Below are 22,191 nucleotides of genomic sequence, written 5' to 3'. Positions count from 1 at the left end.
TCTTTAGATCAGTAACAAAAATGATATTTGCCTAAATTTGAATTCTGAAAGCTTTTCTTTGGAATATTTATAGTTTGGCTTCATTTGTTTTGATAAATCATAATTTGTGTAGCTTTTTATACGTACCCTTTTTTCCACAGTGTATTCTTGGAAATTGTCCATGTGAATTATAAAACAAGTTATATTTTTCTCATAGAAAAACTTTCTGGAAAATACTTTCCTGATCCAAAGACATGGCATTAAATGTTATCATAGATGCACACTTTATTAGTGAGTCCCAACTCTGAGGATTATCACCATCCTCAAAAAAACTTGCTGCATTTTCCTAAGAGTTTATTGTCCTGTAGTGTGCTCCCTCTTAAATCCCAGCTCTGAGAAAGAAATTGTATTAGTTATCTTTCTTGGAAATCATGCTGAATAACCACCTCAAATCTCAGTGACTTACAAGAAATACATTCTCTGTTGGATCCATGGTTTGGCTCATTATCCTAGGACCCAGGCTGAGGGAGCAGCCACTATCTGAAACACATGCTCATGGCTTATGAGGCCAAGTCAAATTATGCAAGCACATTTGATTTCTACTGAGAGCAAGTGTACATATCCACCCAGGTTCCATTGACCAAGCTCAACACTCAACCTCTCTCACAGCAGGAAGTGCTGAGTTTCAGAGTAGGGGAAAGCAAATGGATATTTGCTGAAAAGAATATAGTCTACCACAGCCTGCTACCTTGGTCTTAAATATTAATTTCCCTTCTGCATGTAGAAGATGCGCCTTTCCCCAAAGATGGTAAGCCAACAATGTCACCCAGGCATACCAGTTTCAAAGAGTCTCCAGTTATGTTCATATGGATTCTTCCTGATCTGGAGACCCTATGACCTGAAAAGACAAATGATGTTGCTTCACACAGTCAGCAAATAATGGTGACTGGGGCAATTCTGAAATACTGCTTGGCCAGGGAAAGGAAGAGCCCTTCTAAGGGGACAGGGAACACCTTTGGGTTTGGCTCTTGTTCTTCTGTCAAGAAGCAGTTCTTTATCTGTGGTCCTTCACTCTGCCCTTTGGGAGGTTCTCCCTGTCCATTACTAACTTGGACCATATCTGAAGAGGGCATCAGAGATTATGCCCATCTGAAGAGCTTTCTCAATTGGGGACCGAAATATTTTACATCTCAAACACAGTCTAAAAATCCACGCTAGTGGTGTCTTTGCTAATACACTTTTTCTCAAAAATGTGGGAGTGATGGTTGTTTTGGTTGGCTATTTCCTCATATCAAACTGATTTACCAGCTGCCTGAGTTTGTAAATAAAGTTTTATTGGAACAAAGCCACACCCACACGTTTACATATTATCTATGGCTGCCTTTCTTCTACAATAGCATACGTTGGTCCCCTGCTTATGATGGTTCAACTTAGGATTTTTCAACTCTATGATGGTGTAAAAGCTATATGCATTCGGTAGAGACCATACTTCAAATTTTGATCTTTTCCTGGGCTAACACTCTCAGGATCTATAGTAATGGGGGCAGCAGCAGCAAGCCACATCTGTCAGCCACACAGTCACAGAGGCGAACACCGATATACTTACAACCATTCTGGTTTTACTTTCAGTACAGTAGTCAGTAAGTTACATGACATACGCAGTACTTTAGTATAAAATAGGCTGCGTTAGGTGATTTTGCCTAACTGTAGGTTAATGTAAATGTTCTGAGCACATTTAAGATTAGGTATATTAAATGCTTTTTGACTTAGGATATTTTCAACTTAGGATGGGTTTATTAGGATGTAACCCCCTCATAAGGAAGATCTGTAGTTGAACTGAACTGAGTAGCTGCAACAGATTATAGCCTCCTTCCCCCCACCCACCCCCTACAAGTTCTTAACAGTCATTGTCAGAGGAAGCGATTGCCCTGTAGAAAGGTCTCTTCTGACTTGTCCAATTGCTTCCTAGTAGTTTACATAGCTTGTTTCACCTCTGTTTTCTGGCAAACCAGAAGTTAGATCTAAGTGCTTTATTAAATGTAGTTTCAGATTTTTTTTTAATCAAAAAAATCCACAAGTTGTTCTGGGCACTCTGTATTCGATCACATCAGGAAGCTGTCATGCATACTGAGTTCTGCCCCACAGATGTACGGCCAGTGTCAGGAACAAGGTACATGGGACAAGGAAGGAGTCAAAGGCTAGGTAAGATAAGGATATTAAGAAGACACAATAGATGAGGTAGAACTGGGTGCTGTGCTTCATAGGTCCATTAAAACAGCCAAAAAACAGCAGTCAGGGTATAGACTGTTGACTAAAGAAGGATGTACAGTGTAACAGCTGAGAGTTGAGTTTTAGTCAGTGTCTTACTGAGCACTAATAGCCTCTCAGATAGCTCTGAGGAAGTGCTCTGAAGAGGTAGGGAGGAAGAGGCCAGTATATATGAGATTTTGGCTACAAAGTATGTGCAATCCAGCATATATCTTAGCAGAAGTTTAGTTAAGGGAAACAGATACATCAGTTAATGATATTTTAGTGCTTTTCTAAGTATCGGAGGATGCAAGAATCCAGATTCATAAAACACGTCCTAAAGTATATCTAAGGGCCGTTTTTGTTTGCCTGTTCTCCCAAAGCACTGAGTGCTCCTGTTCTTTGTCCTGAATTTTTACAGTGTCCTAGAGGTTAGCAATCAATGACTTGATCCTTGTAGAACTGGAGGGTAGACAACATTCATTGTTTCATTAATACAAGACAAAAATCACGGGACCTGGACCTCCCTGGTGGCATAGTGTGTAAGAATCTGCCTGCCAATGCAGGGGACACTGGTTCCATCCCTGATCGGAGACGATTCCACATGCCACAGAGCAACTGAGCCCATGCACCGCAACTACTGAAGTCTGCATGCTGTAGAGCCCGTGAGCCACAACTAATGAGCTTCTGTGCCACAACTACCAAAGCCCAAGTGCCCAGAGCCTGCCAGTTGCAACTACTGAAACCTATGCACCTACAGCCTGTGCCCCGCAACAAGAGAAACCACCACACTGAGAAGCCCTCCACTCGCCACGACTAGAGAGAGGAAGACCGCACACAGCGAGGAAGACCCAGTGCAGCCAAAAACAGATACAGCAGTGTATACGTGTCAAAAAAAAAGAAGAATGAGTAATCAAATGGTATGATGACAGGAGGGTGATTAAAATTGAGCAGGAAAATAAAATAGAATTTGGGAATCGAGGCAGTTTGCTGTCTCAGGTTCAGCTCCTATTGTCATTTCCATCCTGCTGCTGCTGCTAAGTCGCTTCAGTCGTGTCCAACTCTGTGCGACCCCATAGACGGCAGCCCACCAGGCTCCCCCGTCCCTGGGATTCTCCAGGCAAGAACACTGGAGTGGGTTGCCATTTCCTTCTCCAATGCATGAAAGTGAAAAGTGAAAGTGAAGTCGCTGAGTCTTGTCTGACTCTTAGTGACCCCACGGACTGCGGCCCACCAGGCTCCTCCGTCCATTGGATTTTCCAGGCAGGAGTACTGGAGTGGGGTGCCATTGCCTTCTCCGCATTTGCATCCTAGAAAGAACTAATCAAGAAGGGGCCTGGATGAGAACTCTGTGGAGTATGAATGCCAACACTTATTAAAAAATCCACAAGTAGAGAAAAGTCAGAGCATTTTCCTGGTAGTCCTCCCCAAACAAAATTCATACCAATATGACCAGTAATTTATCCTGCATTTGACATTTTCTAATCTCATCATCAGGTATTCTGGTGAAACTTCTTGGAATTAGAGGACTTGGAAAGTTTATATTTTGGTAAAATCTCTAAACCGTGGGAATTCTTTTTCCATTTTCTTCATTTCTTTCTTAAATATAATCATAAAGGAAAATGAAAAATATTAGTAGAAAAGTAGCCAAAAAGGCTACCTGTGTTTCTCGAATGACTTCAGAATGAGAATCTAGCATTGTAGATTTTCACACAGAAAGTTGCTGTTTCTCTAAATGTAAATGAAGTGTCTGTGTACTAGAAATCTAAGCTGCTGTTGCTTTTGAGCTTTCTTCCCCGCCAGCTTTACTGAAGATACGGGTGGCAGACTCTTTGCGACCTCATGGACTGTGGCTTGCCAGGCTCCTCTGACCAAGTGGTTCTCCAGGCAAGAATACTGAAGTGGGTTGCCGTTTGTCACTGACAAATAAAATGCAAAATACGTAAAGCTTACATTATGATGACTTGATGTATGTGTATACTGTGAAAGGATTCCCACAATCTAGTTAACACATCCAGCACCTCAAATATTTACTTTTCCTTTTCTTGGTGAGAACACTTAAGTTCTATTTTCTTAGTAAATTTCAACTGTACAATGCAATGTCATCAACTCTAGTCACCATTTTTTTAAAAAAGTTTTATTTTTTTTTTCAACTAATTTAACTGGAGAATAATTACAGTATTGTGATGGTTTTTGCCATACATCAACATGCATCGACCACAGGTATACATGTGTGCCCCCATCCTGAACCTCCCTCCCCACCTGATCCCTCTGGGTTGTCAAAACCCAGGGGCTTTGGGTGCCCTGCTTCTCGCATTGAACTTGCACTGGTCCTCTATTTTATGCCTGGTTATATGCATGTTTCAGTGCTATTCTCAAATCATCCCACCCTCTCCTTCTCCCATTGAATCTAAAAGTCTGTTCTTTACATCTATGTCTCCTTTGCTGCCCTGCATGTAAGGTCATCGGTATTGTCTTTCTAAATTTCATATATATGCATTAATATACAGTATTTGACTTTCTCTTCCTGACTTACTCCACTCTGTATAGTAGACTCCAGGTTAGTCACCATTTTTGAACTTCAAGAACACATTAGTTTTTCTGCTTACAGCAATGGGGCCTTTAAAATTTTTTTTAATATACTTTATTTTTTTCAAGCAGTTTTAGGTTCACAGCAAAATGGAGCAGAAAGTTCAGAGAGTTCCCATATACCTACTGCTCGGACACATGTACAACCTCCCCCACTGTCGTCCCCCACTACAGCGGTACGTTTGCTACAACCGAACCTTAACATTAACGTGTCGCTATCATCCAAAGGTTGCATATTCTATGAATTTTGATAAATATAATGGCATGTACCCACCATTATATTGATACTATCATACAGAATAGTTTCGCTGTCCTAAAAATTCCCTGTGCTCTGCCTGTTTGTCCCTCCCTCCCCCCAACCCCTGACCACCACCCTTATTTTTATTGTCTTCATAGTTTTGCCTTTTCCAGAATGTCATATAATTGGAGTCACTCAGTATGTAGTTTTGTGGGGTTTTTTTGAGTACCATCTTTTACTCCCACTGTTGATGAAAATTCAATGAATTACTGAATAGTTAAGGTCTGTGGGGGTAGGGGGGAAGGAATTTTATATAAACCAAACTGAAGATTATAATCAGGAAGCAGATTCTCAGAAAGCTCTGAGGACTGTTCTGCCTGTTAGAAGTCAAAGGCACAATCATTTACCTTTTTGAGACAAAGGACTGTATATCTAAATGACAAACTGATACTTCACATGAAGTCCACAAAGCATGCTTAGTCCAGGTAAGCAGGTACAAACTGAGCGACAAGTCACTGTGACCCCTTACAGAACTGGAAAAGAACCCTATTGTTTGAAGAAGTTACATTGCCAGCCTCAGAAGAAAGAAAGAAAAGGATCTTTATGGTTGAGCAGGTGCTTCCATCTTTGAGGAGCTGTGGTTAATGTGTAATGGAGACGCACACTGCATATTAACCCACAGAGAGAATTTTGTTTAATTTTTCTTGTCCTGCCTTAAACTAAAATTTAAATGATATACATCAGTGCCTCTTTCCCCACAGCCTCCCCAGATCATATTGTCCAAACTATGGCTATTGGCCAATTTGATGGATTAAAAAAACAGTGTTTCAATGTAGTTTAAATTTTTCTTACAATAAGGAAGGTTGAATGTCTTTTAATATTTTTAAGGGAAATTTGTTTTTCTTTTTTTTTAATTTGCCAGTTCATGTGGTTTGCCCACCTAACCACTTTATCAATCTGATTTTAGAATATGCTGCTGCTGCTGCTGCTAAATCGCTTCAGTCGTGCGACCCCATAGACGGCAGCCCATCAGGCTCCCTCGTCCCTGGGATTCTCCAGGCAAGAACACTGGAGTGGGGTGCCATTTCCTCCTCCAATGCAGTTAAGTGAAAAGTGAAAGTGAAGTTGCTCAGTCGCGTCTGACTCCTCGCGACTCCATGGACTGCAGCCCACCAGGCTCCTCCGCCCATGGGATTTTCCAGGCAAGAGTACTGGAGTGGGGTGCCATTGCCTTCTCCATAGAATATGCTATGTGCTGCTAAAACAAGCTTTGAAAGCATTAAAAAAAAAAAAAAAGATTCCTGGTCTCCAGAAATTCTGAATCAGAAGGGCCCATATTTAGGTTAAATAACTCCTAGATTTAGAAAACATTGACTTAGATCATCAAAACATTTGTTGCTCTAAATATTTACAATAATGTAAGGTGTTACATTACCTACAAAATGGCTGCAACATATTGTACTGTGTATTAAATTTTTAACATTGTAAACACTAATATTTACCATAGAATTTAACATTAATACAACTTGGGGGAATGACGGATGGCTCATGTTTCAAAAAAAAAAACAACTAGAACTTCTGAGTTTTCTCAAACCCGAAGCAGGCAGCAGTTTAATATCAGGAGTAATGGTAGAGAAAGGAATCAGAAAACCAAATCAAGCAATGTTAATAAGCAACGGGAATGAACACATTGTAAAACAACTATACTTCAGTAAAAAAAAAAATTAACAAATTTCTAAAAACCAACGGAATATGAGACCCATAGAACCTATAGAGTCGGAATTGGCCACCACTCTTTGAGTTTGCTTCTTACTCCCCAAATTTTAACAAGATTGTTCATTTTAGGTAGCCAAAAGAATTTATATTACTTATTTGGTTTCATATTACATTTTGGACTACGCTGAAATTAAAAACTTTTCCGGGGAAGAAATGGTCCTAGGTCACTCATAGGCTGATGAACAAAATAAATCCAACATCACAAATCTTTACCTGCAAAACGAAAACAACGGGAAACACGTGGGTCAGCACCCCAGCGGGAAGAGAGGCGGGGCGGAGTCAGGCACAAGGGGGTGGGGCTAGCTCCACAGTGGAGGAGGGTCCTGCCCGGGCACCCGCCCCTCCTCCGTGACGTCACAGGCAGGGCCCGCCCCCAGCCGCGCCGGACGCCTGTTAAAACCGCGGCTCGCCAGCGCCCCGGAAGCTGCCCCTTCTCGGGGGTCATGATGGGCAGCAAGATGGCGTCTGCCAGCAGGGTCGTTCAGGTAAGGAGACTCGGTCGCCTTTCTGCGCCGTGGGCTATAGGGAAGGTGCTGACTGTAGCACCCGCGCTGGGGAGGAAAGGCGGTGGTGGAGGCTGCGCGATGACCGCGGCCCTGCCTAGGGCCAGCAGCTGCTTCCCCGGGTGTATGTGAGAATTGGACCTTGCGCTTGTTGGGACGGGCAGTGAAGCCTGGGACGGAGCTGACGATTCGAGCCAAGCCGAGGGAGTGCATCTCCGCAGGTAGGCACTTAGCTGTTGCAAAGTCCCTGGACTGCCCTCCACCGAGACCTCCTTAGCCTCTTAGCAGGCTGCAGGCTTGGCTGCCCTGGCAATATCCTGGCCAATCAGCGACCGGTATTGTCTAGGTTGTCGCGAATCAGCCAATCGGAAGGAAGGCGGTAGAGGAGTGAAAGGAAGCGAACCTTCGCTCTGACCCAGTGTCCCTTCAAGGTCTTGGGAATGGCCAGAGAACTGGCCCCGCGAGCTGCGTCCTCGCCGGATACTCTCCTCCACCAACCAGCGTCTGGTTATAGGCCTGATGGGGGAGAATGGAAAAAATATATATTTAATTTTTTCTGTAATGTTTTTTCCCTGCGTTTAGATTGGCGCTAGAGGGACTTTATCAATCCACTTATCAGTTACTAACTCCTGACAGCTTTTGTTTTTGCTTCTCCAACTGTGGTCTTTAGCTTAAGTAGGAAAATTAAACTTGGTCTATAAAGGGCTACAACCTCCACTTTTGTGGTTGTTTTACTCGAGTTTTTTTCCAACTCAAATTGCATTATTGTACAATTAACTTTTAACTTTGATATGAGAAGTGCATTTCCCTTTCCACAAGTACGTCTCTTGAGAGACTTTTTCTTATAGTTATTTCACTCTGGAATATAATCTTAGATCCCAGTCTTTGCTTCTATTGCAATGAATGATCCTCACTTATTCATTCAGTGTGTAGTTATTAAGCCTTAATTAAAGATTTTGTGAAGACAGGAGAACACCTGACAAAGGACTGGTATCCTTAATAGATAATTATATATATCAATAATATATAGCCCAGTTTTTTAAATGGGTAAAAAAACTTGATATTGCACAAAGCAAGATATTTGAATGAGCACTAAGCCAATGAAAGGATGTTCAACATGATTACTTTCCAGGGAAATGCAAATTAAAACCAGGAAACCACCAAAATTATTAAAAAGACTGACACTGCCAAGTGGTGATGAGAAAACAAAGCACCCGAAACTCTCATACATTACTGGTGGGAATATAAAAAGGTATAGCCACTTTGGAAAACTGTTTTGTGGGCCTTTACTACTAGTTAGACATACCTACCCTATGTCCCAGCAGTCTTACTCATAGGTTTATACCCCAGAGAAATGAGTGCATATACCTATTTAAAAAACAAGATAAAAATGTTCATAGTTGCTTTATTCATAGTAACACCTAAACCAGAAAATATCCAAATATCCATTAGCAATATAAAGTGTGGTAGACTTGTTAAAGTGGAACAGCACACAGCAATAATAAAGTACTATTAATACATGCAACAAAAAAGATGCTGTGAGATACAGAATAAGGAATGGCCTGTCCACTTCTAACAGAGCTGCGAAGACTTATATTCACATTCATAATACAAAGCAGTACGTGCTGACAACATGTTAACATTAGCAAAATGTGTTGGGTACCTCTGTGCCAGGCCTGTGCTCAGTGCTGGGACCACAGTGCCAACAGGATAATACATGGTGCTTCCACAGAGCTTAGAACTTGATCGGTATCTGAAGAGAGAGTAGTATTTCAGCAGACTGGCACAAACTGATAGGAATTCACAAAGCATGGTGTCACCATTAAGTAGAGGAATTTGGCTGGATGCAGGGTATTTAAAAATAATTTTAGAAGAGTAAGTTATAAATGCTTGCTGAATGCCAAGCAGTGTATATTTGATACGTTTGGGATGATGCAGTAGTAGAGAGGAGATAATCATGTAGGAAATCATTTAACTGTATAAGACAGGGGAAGAAGGTAGGTAGTTGGGTTAATTCAGGGTTTGAGATTCACAGCAAGGCAGTTGAGAGTGCTAGGAGGTTGCTCAGTGGACTGTGGGTCTAGGCTAGATGAAAAAGGAAGTAAAGTCAAGATGGAACCAGTTGACTGGGAGAAAAGGGAGAGATCAAGGAAATGAAGGGCTGGCTGAAACTGATAGTGGGAAATAACAAAGAAGAGAGTTAAAAGGCTGTAGTTGAGTTTGGCTTTTAGGTTAAGATTTTAGGGATGCTACAGCTCTGAACTCAGTAAAGAATTAAGAATAAAAGAAAAGAACCTTTCAGGAATAGACGCTAAACTGGAAAGAACACAAAGGTCAATGGGCAACTTAGAAGTTTTCCTGAAGTAAATAGTAGAGGAAAGGAGAAAAAGGATTAAAAACACACAGATAATGATTGAGGCCTGCGCAGGTCCCAACCTGTCCGTGGTTTGGAGTTGCTATCTGCCTCATAAAGCAAAGTAAGTAGAGGCTTGGTCTTCTGAGAAGGCAAGAGTTGTCTTCTCCTCTGAAAAAGCCTCTAACATAGTCGACTTTGGCATCTTCCAAGAATCGTAGGGCAGGGATTGAGGCGGCATGAGGCTGGGTTTTCAGTTGAGGTAGAGAGAGAAGACAGTAGTTCTAACCAGAAGGTCCAGAGTGGAGTGTCGTTTCCTCCAGAACGCGTCACTTTTAACTTAGCCTGGGCTTCATGAATCATAGAAGGGGATTCTTTCATAAAATAAGTTTCCCCAAAAAATCAAAGATCATGAAAAAAGATTAAAGGGATTCAGAGAATGCCATAGAAGTAGATAAAGACAAGATGAAGCAACTTTTGTATAGTAAGTCTCTGAAAAAGTGAAAATAGAGTTGACCAAGTCTCAATACCTATAATTTAATAGAACTTTCCTGATACAAAAAGAGACTTAAAGTTATACCTTGTAGTTGAGAGATTTGACCTAGTTTGTTGACCAATGGGTATATTCTAGTAAAATCATTGACTTATAAAGAAAAGAATTATTTGGTGATCCAAGCAATAAGACCAAGCACTTACTAAGTTATCAAAGTTTTCAACAATAATACTTCTTAAAGGAAAACATGTGGATACCACATTTAAGGTAGTTAAGGAAAGAAAATGTAAACCTAAGCTTTATCTAGCTGCACTAACCTTCAAGTATAAAGGCCACAAACTCTTCTAAACCTTTAATAACTCAGGGAATACTGTTCCCCAAAGCTCTTCCTACTAGCTCTCCCAGGGAATGAGCATCAGACAACTAAGGAGTACTTAGTTGTACTTGTAGCTGTTTTAACACAGGAACTGGATATAATCACTGAGTGTATTTAACTGTAGAATTAAGGCTAGATAATGCAGAGAAGGGAGAAAGACTTGTTGGTAGTATTTGCTCTGACAGTATATATCTAGTAAGACTTTTTAAACGGAGGAATAAGAGGAAGAGTATACAGAAAGTAGAATAAACTTGTAATTGCCTCTAGTTATTAACTGGTAGTAAAAGATGGGGAGGGGTGGCAGAGACGAGATTACCATCAATTACCTTCATTCTTTCTAGTGATAATGAACCAATAGATAGTATCTCAGAAACAGGCAATTAAGAATATTATCTAAAGGTAACAGCATAATATAAACATTATACAAAAGTACAGCTCTTTCTAAATACCAAAAAACCACCAACCAGCCTACCAACCAACCCCACAAATGAAAGCAAAGAAAAAGATCATAGGACAAAGAATGTTAAATAATGATATGACAGAAAATATACCAAGTTTATGAGTTATAAATGTAAGTGGTCTCACTCCCCTTTTAAAAGTGTTCTCAGGTTGGCCAGCAAATGAATAGGCAGTGTTATATGAGGCACAGCTGAAACTAAGAGACTTAGAAAGGTACAAATAAAGGGAGAGCCAACTGATCTGTAAAAGCATATTACTGTGCTTTTAAGTGTACAAAAACTGTTGAAATGGACTCTTTCTCTCTGGTATATGTACATACATTTAAGTGTGTGTATACATATTCACTTGCCTGTAGAGTTAACCCTGACTGACAAATGGTCTGTTCGCTCATTTGTCTGATGGTTGCTGAGCATGTACTGGGTGCTGCTGCAGAAGTACTTCATTTTCCATCTCTGCCCTTCCAGGAACTTTGCTGTCCTGTAGTCATTGGCTCATTAAGGTGTCCTCTACACAGTACTCTTAAGATGTTCAGGTTGCTGTGGAAACATAGGAGTCTTTTTTAAATCGACTTTAGGGATGGGGAATCTTCTTAAGAGTGACAGTTGAGCTGTTTTACAAGATAGTCAGGTAAAAGCAGAGACATGGACTTAGGGTGGAACCAGGGAGAGATTTCCTGCCAGAGCACGTGAGGTCTCAGTTGAATGAGGGTGGAAATGGTCTGATGAGTTAGGGAAATAAAAAGTACTTCAGAGTACCTGGAGTGAATGGTACCATGGTGGGGAATGAGACTGGAGAGGTAGGGAGAGGCCAGATCATGATGGACCTGTAGGTGCCAAATGCCAGTTTGAAATTTATCCTGAAAAACATCAGCCTGGAAGATGGATAGAACACTCTTTCAAGAAGCCTGGCTCTGAAAAGAAAGTTACTAGACAGTGTAAGAAGTTATTTTTAGGGTTCTGTTTATTAGTCTTAGCATTTTATATATATTCAGATGATTTCATACTGAAAGTTCTGCTTAAGTTCCTCTATAGCATTATCTGGAATTTTTAGTGATAAAAAATTAATACTCTTCAAATAGCTTGTTAAAAAGTTATGTAAATACATGTATTTCTATGGGAGTAGGAAAAAGAATAAAGTCAAGAGTTATCAGATGTTTAAAGCTATTTTATGTGTGTTTTGAGCTTATAGATGTTTTTTTCTTTCTGCTTTTCTGTGTTTTTACCAGTTTTTTGTACATAGAACATGTATTACTTTTGTTGTCAGAAAAAGTTTTTTTGATTACCTGATTTTCTGTATGCTTTTTACCCTATTCTAAACTGCTGCTGCTGCTGCTGCTAAGTCCTTCAGTCGTCTCCGACTCTGTGTGACCCCATAGACGGCAGCCCACCAGACTCCCCTGTCCCTGGGATTCTCCAGGCAAGAACACTGGAGTGGGTTGCCATTTCCTTCTCCAATGCAGGAAAGTGAAAAGTGAAAGTGAAGTCGCTCAGTCGTGTCAGACTCTTGGCGACCCCATGGACTGCAGCCCACCAGGCTCCTCCATCCATGGGATTTTCTAGGCAAGAGTACTGGAGTGGGGTGCCATTGCCTTCTCCGATTCTAAACTACTAAGTATTAAAACATAGTACAGAAACAATAGTCAGTACAAGTCAAGGAAACTTCCAGTTCTTACCAGTCAGCAGGGTGATTTAGAAGTCACGCAGTGTAAAATCCATGTCACCTTATACGGTTGTTCTGAGGTCAGTTGGCAGTACAGTACAATGTTTTGTGATGTATGAAGTACAAATTTATTATGCATATCAAATAATATAAACAATGAATAGTTCATAGACTAGCTATCCTTGCTGGGGAAGAGTAAAATTATTTATTCCTTTGTGGCTGTACTGGTTCTTCGTTGCAGCACAGGCTTTCTCTAGTTGCTGCGAGCAGGGGCTGCTCTTCCCTGTGGTGCGTGGGCTTCTCACCGTGGCGGCTTCTCTGGTTGTGGACCATAGGCTCTATGTTGGCTCCACGTGGGCTCCAGTTGTTGCAGCACGTGGGATGAGTAGTTGCAGCTGATGGGCTCTAGAGCACAGGCTTTGTAGTTCTGGTGCTTAGGCTTAGTTGTTCTGCATCATGTGGAAATTGCCTGGACCGGAGAGTGAACTGTGTCCCCTGCATCGGCAGGTGGATTCTCAATCCATTGTGCCACAAGGGAAATACAAGAATAAAATTTAAAAGTAATTTTTTCATAGAAAATTTAAAGTTGCTGTCAAGTACTAAGTTATTTTAACAAAGGTATCTGCTTGTGGGATTCAGTAGATTATTTCTTACGTAGTTAATGAGGTTATCTTAGTACTTCATTTCTTTCTCATGCATTATATTTTTCTTTTAGGTAGTCAAGCCACATACTCCATTAATAAGGTTCCCTGACAGAAGAGACAATCCTAAACCAAATGGTAAGCTGCAGTTTATTTAGGCTAAAAAAATATGTACAATCAGATCCATATATGAATATTTTATTATAGACTATTTTTCATTTTAAAATCAGGTTGACAATTGTAGCTTAGGTCACAGTGGTATGTTAGGTTGCGTTAACTAACTTCTGTTACTTACTTTTAAAAAGCAGTAACTTAACAGTAGGTATTCCTGAATTTTTGGTTATATTGAGTTTATATATGGGAATTTTTGTTCTACCTTTTCTTCTGTCCTTCAGAAGAATCTCCCATGTTTATATCTGCAGACTTTATGATGAATAATCACCATTCTATATCTTTCTCCCAGCCAACCTCTTTCTCATTCACTGATATATGTGTTCATTCAATCAGTAAATATTTCTTGGATTGCCTTAGAACTTAGTAGTCATTACCCATTAAAAGTAACTGAAGATTCTGAACAAGTTCTGTTTTTCTTTTACTCGTCTGTCACTGTGTTTATTATAAGATACCCAACCTTTAATTCAGGGAGAATTTTAACAAATTTTATATGGATATTTTTAACTTATTATAACTCTTGAAGAATTTATAGGTGACAGACAAGTCTGGAGAAAACAAATCTCATCTCCATTTTCCAACTTTTTTATTCTCCATTGTATGATACTACCTGTAATCTCTACCATAGGGCAAAACTTAAGTAATGTCAGTTATCCACATGGATTGAACTCCACTACCTAAAAATTTCATTATTTTATGAACTTACTCAATTTAGTAGTTCACTCACTTAAAACTACCTCATTTTCTTTAAAACCAACTTATGAAACTACATAGCTACCCAACCAGGTTACTCTATAATACTTACCTCTTGGAATTATAATACTTATCATTTTAAGAATACCTTGATGATTCAATAACTCAAAATAGTATTTTAAGACTCTGAACAATCCCTCTAAGTTGGGGTTTTTTTAAATTTCAGTATCAGAAGTTCTACGATCAGCAGGACTACCATCTCATACTTCTTCAATTTCACAGCATTCTAAGGGAAGTAAATCGCCAGACTGGCTGATGCATCAGGGTCCACCAGACACGGCAGAGATGATAAAAACTTTACCTCAGAAATACAGAAGGAAACTTGTGTCTCAAGAAGAAATTGAATTTATCCAAGTATGTTGTTGCTCTTTATCCCAATACTGTGGAAGACACCTTCATATTATTAGCTTTGGAGTTTCAGATGCTGATTTACATGTTCTTCCAATTGTCTTGTCAAGGTGTGTCCATACCTAAGACAGGGATGGTCAGGTAGGCCAGGCCTATGAGAAGTAAATGATGTTTGAGCCCTTGGTAAATGTGCTTGGAAGAATATATGTGTAGAAGTATATAGTATGGAAATAGCAAAATACATATACCCCATGAAAAAAAGCTCTTTATGGTCCTCATTAATTTTTTAAAAATATTTAGTTTATTTTAAATTCTTTATTTGGCTGCATCTGTTTGGTTTTTGTTGTTATTGTTTTACTTGTAGGCATTTTGAATCTTTGATCATTGAGGCATGTGAGCTCTTTAGTTCCAGCATGCAGACTCTTAAGTTGTGGCATGTGGGATCTAGTTCCTGACCAGGGTTCTCATTAATTTTTTTATAGCGTAAAGGACCAAGAAATTCGAGGACCATTGACCTACGTCAACCTTGAGTCCCTTTCAGATCTGAAATTCTTTATAATATTGATAGGAGAGCCCAAAAGCTATGAAAAGTCTGAAATTGGTTTTAAGACCTAAAGATCCTTGCTTTAAAATGTCTCAGATTTGTACAGTTGCCATGAATATTTTCTTTGTAAATGAAACACCTAATCTTATTGCTTTATTTCTTCTTTTTCAGCGTGGAGGTCCAGAATAATCACTGATAATGTGGCTCTAATATTTGTCATCAGATAAAGAAGAGTCTTTCTAAAAAAGGACTTCCAGAATGACAAATGAAAAATTGTATATTAAACAACTTTAATAAATATTCTGTAAAAAGGAAAAAAAAGATGAAGTATAGAAAATTTAGATGGACACTTATGTCTCCTAATTTATGTATCTTGGTCAGCTTCTCTATAAGCTTACCTGATTGTTTATATACTTTATACCTTAATTAAAGTATACATTTTAAAATGTTAGCCTATTAATTTACTCTTGATTATCAAGCATAACAGTGTTGAACTATTGAAAGCACTCAATGTCTAGTGAACCGTCAAAGGCTTCCAGTAATTTCACTTTTCTTTGTTTCCATTTAAACATAGAAAATATTTGGCAGAATTGCAGCTTTCTAGAAGTAATTTTCCTGAACTTGAATGAGGATCCGTGAAATAATAACTCCATTATTTGTTCTTACTTCTCAGTGTTTTTGCATTCACAAAGTTACTGGAGTATAACTCGCTTATTAACAAGCATATCCTACTTTAAATGATAAAAATATACCCATGGTAAAACAGGTGACTTTGTGATATTAAGACTAGGGAGTTAACACATAATATTATATGTAACCTGTATTCAGAAAAGAAATGCCAGAGTATAAAATGGAAAATGAGATAAAAATAAATATAGCATACGAGTAACATTTGACCAGAAATTGTAATTTATTATGTTTTCAGGGGGGTTAAGAAAGTCTTGTTCTTTGGTTTATCTCTTTCTTTTGATTGTGATCATGTATACAAATCCTGATAATCATAAACTTTCTCAAACTTAATTGTCTGAAAGTCTCATAAAATCAACCTATTTACCTTAAGTCAATTAACAGAATTTTGATAGGGTCTTCCTGTGCCAAGGGTATGTATAATTGTGAAAATAAAGCCTCACAAAGTGAAATAAATTCTCTTCCATACCTTTAATGATTTGTAGAATATACTTTAAAGAAATCATCCCTAATAGTAAGGGTAATTCATGAGTAATAGAGTAGAATTGTTGTGTTTGCCCAGTTACATATGGATTAATCTTTATACTTATTTTGTTTTTTCTACTGTTTCAGAGTTGATCTGCTCTTTGTGTAAATTCTGTATTGTGGCCTATTATAAATGTTACCCAACTCAAATGTGAGATAGGAATTTGGTGCTAGCAATAAGCTACTCTGGTAATGCATGAGAAATAAATGACTCAGGATTTCTTTTTTATTATTTAAAAAATGTATTTGGAAAAATTTCTTAAAAACCAGTACTATTCTCTTTTTTCTCCTTAGCTTTCTTATTTCAGTAAAAAGAAGCTCATGGCAAGTTTTTTCTTCTTTCAGAAACAGTAGGTTCAGGAGATGAAGAGTGGCTTAAGTAATACTGTGGGCTGGCAGTTAGAAACCCCAGCACTGGAACTGAGGGCCACCTTTACTACAGCTGCTGCCATGAAAGTTCCAATGAAAAAATATATCACTTTTATATAATTTATGACTAGAGGCATGACAAAAGGATATTAGTGGGAACTGCTGTCATAGGATGAGTTCCCAAGGAGGATAGTGTCATAGAAAGAATTTGGGTTTAGCTTTAATAGCTTGTATACTCATGTAGGAGTTAAACACTTAAGTATCTGTAACCATTAGTGAATTGCTTAGTTTGTCCAACTTGCAGTTTTTTCTCCAGTACTATACAGTTTGATAGGCAGGATCAAATTACTGTATTGACTGTTGCTGTTGCTGTTCAGTCCCTTAGTTATGTCCGACTCTGTGACCTCATGAAATACAGCATGCCAGGCCCCTCTGTCCTCCACCATCTCCTGGAGTTTGCTCAAGTTCATGTCCACTGAGTTGGTGATGCTAACACCTTCTGCTACCCCTTTCTCCTTTTGCCTTCAATCTTTCCCAGCATCACAGTCTTTTCCAATGAGTTGGTTCTTCACATGAAGTGGCCAAAGTATTGGAGCTTCAGCTTCAGCAGCAGTCCTTCCAATGGATATTCAGGGTTGATTTTCTTTTGGACTGACTTGTTTGATCTCCTTGCTGTCCAAGGAACACTCAGGTCTTCTTAGTGCAGTTGCTCAGTCGTGTCTGACTCTTTGCGACCCCATGAATTGCAGCACACCAGGCCTCCCTGTCCATCACCAACTCCCGGAGTTCACTCAAACTCACATCCATCAAGTCAGTGATGCCATCTAGCCATCTCATCTTCTGTTGTCCCCTTCTCCTCCTGCCCCCAATCCCTCCCAGCATCAGAGTCTTCCAGTGAGTCAACTCTTCGCATGAGGTGGCCAAAGTACTGGAGTTTCAGCTTTAGCATCATTCCTTCCAAAGAAATCCCAGGGCTGATCTCCTTTAGAATGGACTGGTTGGATCTCCTTGCAGTCCAAGGGACTCAGGAGTCTTCTCCAACACCACAGTTCAAAAGCATCAATTCTTTGGTGCTCAGCTTTCTTCACAGTCCAACTCTCACATCCACACATGACTACTGGAAAAACCATAGCCTTGACTAGATGGACCTTTGTTGGCAAAGTAATGTCTCTGCTTTTGAATATGCCATCTAGGTTGGTCATAACTTTCCTTCCAAGTAGTAAGCGTCTTTTAATTTCATGGCTGCAATCACCATCTGCAGTGATTTTGGAGCCCAAAAAAATAAAGTCTGACACTTTCCACTGTTTCTCCATCTATTTCCCATGAAGTGATGGGATCAGATGCCATGATCTTTGTTTTTTGAATGTTGAGTTTTAAGCCAGCTTTCTCACTCCCACCTTCATCAAGAGGCTCTTCAGTTCCTCTTCACTTTCTGCCGTTAGAGTGGTATCATCTGCATATCTAAAGTTGTTGATATTTCTCCCAGAAATCTTGATTCCAGCTTGTGAGTCATCCAGCCCAGTGTTTCGTATGATGTACTCTGCATATAAGTTAAATAAGCAGGGTGACAATATATAGCCTTGTCGTACACCTTTCCCAGTTTGGAACCAATCAGTTGTTCCATGTCTGGGTCTAAATGTTTCTTGACCCATATACAGACTTTCTCAGGTTGACAGGTAAGGTGGTCTGGTACTCCCTTCTCTTTTTAAGAATTTTCCACTGTTTGTTGTGATCCACACAGTCAAAGGCTTCAGTGTACTCAATGGAGCAGAAGTAGATGTTTTTCTAGAACTCCGTTGCTTTCTCTGTGATTCAACAAATGTTGGCAATTTGATCTCTGGTTCTTCTGCCTCTTCGAAACCGAGCTTCCACATCTGGAAGTACTTGGTTCATGTATTGTCCATTACTTTGTAACAAAGCACCCCAAAACTTAGTGGCTAAAAACAATAATCACTTCACAGCTCATGGTTTCTCTAGGTCAGGAATTCTGGAACAGCTTGCCTGGGCAGTTCTGCTCAGTGTCTCTCATAAGGTTGCAGTCAATGCCACCTGGGGCTGGACCATCTAGCTCCAACAAGATAGCTAACTCACTTTGCTGGCAGGTTGATGCTGGCTGTTGGTAGGAGGCCTCAATTCTCTACCTAGGCCTCTCCACAAGGCTCCCCAAATGAATTCACAACATGATGGCTGACATCCCCAGAGGAGGTGATCTAAGTTAAAAGCAGAAACAGCAATCCCTCTGATCTACACCCACTATACAAATTCATTTCTGCTATACTCTGTTCGTTACAGAAAATAGTCCATTTCATTGAGGAAACTACCCAAGTGCATTCATACCAGAAGGCAAGAATCATTAGGACCATCTTGGAAGCTGATTTCCACTGGTGTGTAAAAGTGCCTTGTTAACTGTAAAATGCTATACACATGCTTAATGGTATTTCATATTTATACAGTGACCTAATGGACCCAGAATATCACTTAGACATTGCCTTTGTTACCCTATTTAAAAAGTTCCAAAATAGAAATTCACTTGTCTAAAGTATGGTTTAGTGGGCTTATCAATTTATATGCCATGGCACACTTGGGAACCTCAAGCCTCAAATTTAGTTCACTATTTAGCTTGTTTCTACAAGTGAGAATAGATTACTGTTACAGTGATGTCTTTTAGAAGGAACTGTGACCTAAGTCACACACCATATATCACTAGCTATGACTTGCCACAATTAAGAGAGAGAGTGATAGAGATGGTGTGTTTTCTATGATGTAGGAGAATTTTGCTTACTGAATATATCAGCACTCAATAAAGACCCAAGTGGTGACAAAGAGTTGGAAGGTGACCAATAACAGTTATTGCTAACATAAACTGAGCACTGTTGGACAGTATCCTAAGGGTTTTTGAAGTGTGCAGTCATTTAAGCCTTGTAGCAGCCCAGTGAGCAGGTCCTATTACACAAGAGGAAACTAGCAACAGAAAGGTTAAATGATGTGCCTAAATCATAAATCTAGTAAATGAATATTTGTGGGTCCAATATTCATATGCAGGTAGTCTAGATCCAGAGCAAGGACTCAACTTTTACACTATATTACCTTGAGTAAGTTATCAGCTTTTGTATTCTGCTGCCTTCTTCAATATAACTCTGAAAATCAGGATTCTCAACTCTCAGAAACATTAAATCAGTTCAGTTGCTCAGTCATGTCCGACTCTTTGCAACCCCATGGACTGCAGCACACCAGGCTTCCCTGTCCATCACCAACTCCGAAGCCAGCTCAAACTCATGTCCATTGAATCAACGATGCCATCCAATCATTTCATGCTCTGTCATCCCCTTCTCCTGCCTTCAGTCTTTCCCTGCATCAGCGTCTTTTCCAATGAGTCAGTTCTTCACGTCAGGTGGCCAAAGTTTTGGAGTTTCAGCTTCAGCATCAGTCCTTCCAATGAATATCCAGGACTGATTTCCTTTAAGATTGACTGTTTTGATCTCTGTGCCATCCAAGGGACTCTCAAGAGTCTTCCCCAGCACCACAGTTCAAAAGCATCAGTTCTTCAGTGCTCAGCTTTCTTTATGGTCCAACTCTCACATCCATACATGACTACTGGAAGAACCATAGCTTTGACTGTATTTACCAACTTTGTTGATAAGTAATGTCTCTGCTTTTTAATATGCTGTCTAGGTAGGTTATAGCTTTTCTTCCAAGGAGCAAGCATCTTTTAATTTCATGGCTGCAGTCACCATCTTCAGTGATTTAGGAGCCCAAGAAAATAAAGTCTGTCACTGTTTCCATTGTTTCACCATCTATTCACCATGAGGTGATGGGACCAGATGCCATCATCTTTGATTTTTTGAATGCTGAGTTTTAACCCAGCTTTTTCACTTACCTCTTTCATCAAGAGGCTCTTTAGTTCTTCTTCGCTTCCAGACATAAGGGTGGTGTCATCTGCATATCTGAGGTTATTGATATTTCTCCTGGAAATCTTGATTCCAGCTTGTGCTTCATCCAGCCCAGCATTTTGCATAATGTACTCTGCATATAAGTTAAATAAGCAGTGTGACAATATACAGCCTTGATGTACTCCTTTCCCAGTTTGGAACCAGTCCGTTTTTCCATGTCCATTTCTAACTGTTGCTTTGTGACCTGGACACAGATTTCTCAGGAGGCAGGTAAGGTGGTCTATTTCCATCTCTCTAAGAATGTTAAATTCTTAAAACATTAAATGCTCCAGCTCAAAACCTTAGAATTATCCTTTTCTTTTCCATAACCCATATTAAGTGTCAGCAAATCTATTGTCTAGAAGCTAAACTGGTACTCTCAATACAACCACCTGGATCACTGCAAAAATTATTTAACTGGCCTTCTTGTTTCTCCTTGCCCCTCTAAGTTTATAGTGTAATTTCTCACAACAAAGGGAGGCTTTTAAAACATTAAGTCAGATATCATTTATCTGCTCAAAACTTTGCAGTGGTTTTTCAGTAATATCTTTCTGGTAACACCCTATTTAAAATCACAAACCCTACTATCTATTCCCTTTCCCTGCTTTACTATCTCAGTAGCACTGGTCACTATGTATTATAGCGTATTTTAATTGTTTTGTTAGCTCCTCCCATTGGAAGGCAGGGATCTTTGTTTTTAGCTGGCTGATTTCTCAGAGTCTGCAACAGAGCCCAACATACAGTAAGCACTCAATATATATTCTTTAAATATATGAATTAATGTGTTTGTTGATTTGTATGAAAAGCGAATAAAGTCGAGTACTGATTACAGTTAACCATTGAGCACTATGCCTAAAACTTTGTGCAAGTATCATTTAATCCTCGCAACCGCCTACGATGAAATCTATTAGTTCCTTCCACCTTACAGGGTGAAAAACTGATGGTCAGAAGTCTGTTCCACAGCACGAAATTGTTCAGCTTACTAGGAATTTGTTTGCCTGAATGTGCTTCTTCATAAAGGACTAAGAATGCCTCTTGACCAGACCTTAAGAACTAGCACTCACTTCAGTTCAGTTCAGTCACTCAGTCTTGTCTGACTCTGTGACCACATGGACTACAGCACGCCAGGCTTCCCTGTCCACCACCAACTCCCGGAGCCTGCTCAAACTCATATCCATCCAATCGGTGATACCATCCAACTCTGCTTAAGTAACTTGAAATTGTCGGCTTGGGGGTCCATGGTAACCATGGTGACAGGATAGCCTTGAGCAAAAACTAGAGATCAGAGACAAGGCCAAGCCTTCCACACCCATACACACCTATTAAATCCTGAGAGCGCTGAACGGTCCTCAGTAGTGAAGAAAATACCTGTTGAAACGGTAACAGGGCGACACACTAGCTACCTGCAAGAGGACCACGCCTCCGGTACGATCTGCGGTCACGTGAGCAGACGGGGCCGAGTTCAGGGAAGCCCGGGAGTCCCGCCTCGCCTCGCGCAGCTTCCGTAGGGAGGGCTCTGGCCGGACCTACTTCAGAGCATCCCCGCCCACCC

The 22,191-nt window shown here is 39.9% G+C and overlaps 1 protein-coding gene and 1 long non-coding RNA gene across 5 annotated transcripts; one reads left to right on the top strand and one right to left on the bottom strand.

Annotated features, from left to right (window-relative positions):
* Window positions 1–2,470: 2,470 nt before the first annotated feature.
* LOC133233499 (uncharacterized) lies at window positions 2,471–22,167 on the bottom strand. 4 transcript variants are annotated; one of them, XR_009731729.1, is made up of 5 exons: window positions 21,959–22,167; window positions 12,686–20,733; window positions 8,996–11,549; window positions 8,643–8,700; window positions 2,471–7,848 (listed from the first exon to the last, which is right to left on the bottom strand). It is a non-coding gene; the product is annotated as an uncharacterized LOC133233499 (long non-coding RNA). The 4 variants fall into 4 exon arrangements; XR_009731731.1 differs by having other exon boundaries at window positions 8,643–11,549; window positions 11,769–20,733; XR_009731728.1 differs by having other exon boundaries at window positions 8,643–11,549.
* On the top strand, window positions 7,233–16,291 carry KGD4 (alpha-ketoglutarate dehydrogenase subunit 4). Its single transcript, XM_061393361.1, has 4 exons — window positions 7,233–7,314; window positions 13,388–13,451; window positions 14,404–14,591; window positions 15,301–16,291. The coding sequence occupies exons 1-4, from the start codon at window positions 7,273–7,275 to the stop codon at window positions 15,316–15,318; spliced, it is 312 nt and encodes a 103-aa protein (XP_061249345.1). The 5' UTR covers window positions 7,233–7,272; the 3' UTR covers window positions 15,319–16,291.
* Window positions 22,168–22,191: the final 24 nt, after the last annotated feature.

Source organism: Bos javanicus, chromosome 20 (assembly GCF_032452875.1).
Source record: "Bos javanicus breed banteng chromosome 20, ARS-OSU_banteng_1.0, whole genome shotgun sequence".
Classification (NCBI taxonomy): domain Eukaryota; kingdom Metazoa; phylum Chordata; class Mammalia; order Artiodactyla; family Bovidae; genus Bos; species Bos javanicus.
The sequence above is the reverse complement of the archived record's forward strand: the minus strand, read 5'-3'. Positions and strand labels throughout refer to the sequence as shown.

Coding starts and splice junctions, on each gene's coding strand:
- KGD4 (XM_061393361.1), top strand. CDS start 7,273: ATGATGGGCAGCAAGATGGCGTCTGCCAGCAGGGTCGTTCAG. Junction 7,315..13,387: donor CTGCCAGCAGGGTCGTTCAG/GTAAGGAGACTC, acceptor TTTTTCTTTTAG/GTAGTCAAGCCACATACTCC. Junction 13,452..14,403: donor AGACAATCCTAAACCAAATG/GTAAGCTGCAGT, acceptor TTTAAATTTCAG/TATCAGAAGTTCTACGATCA.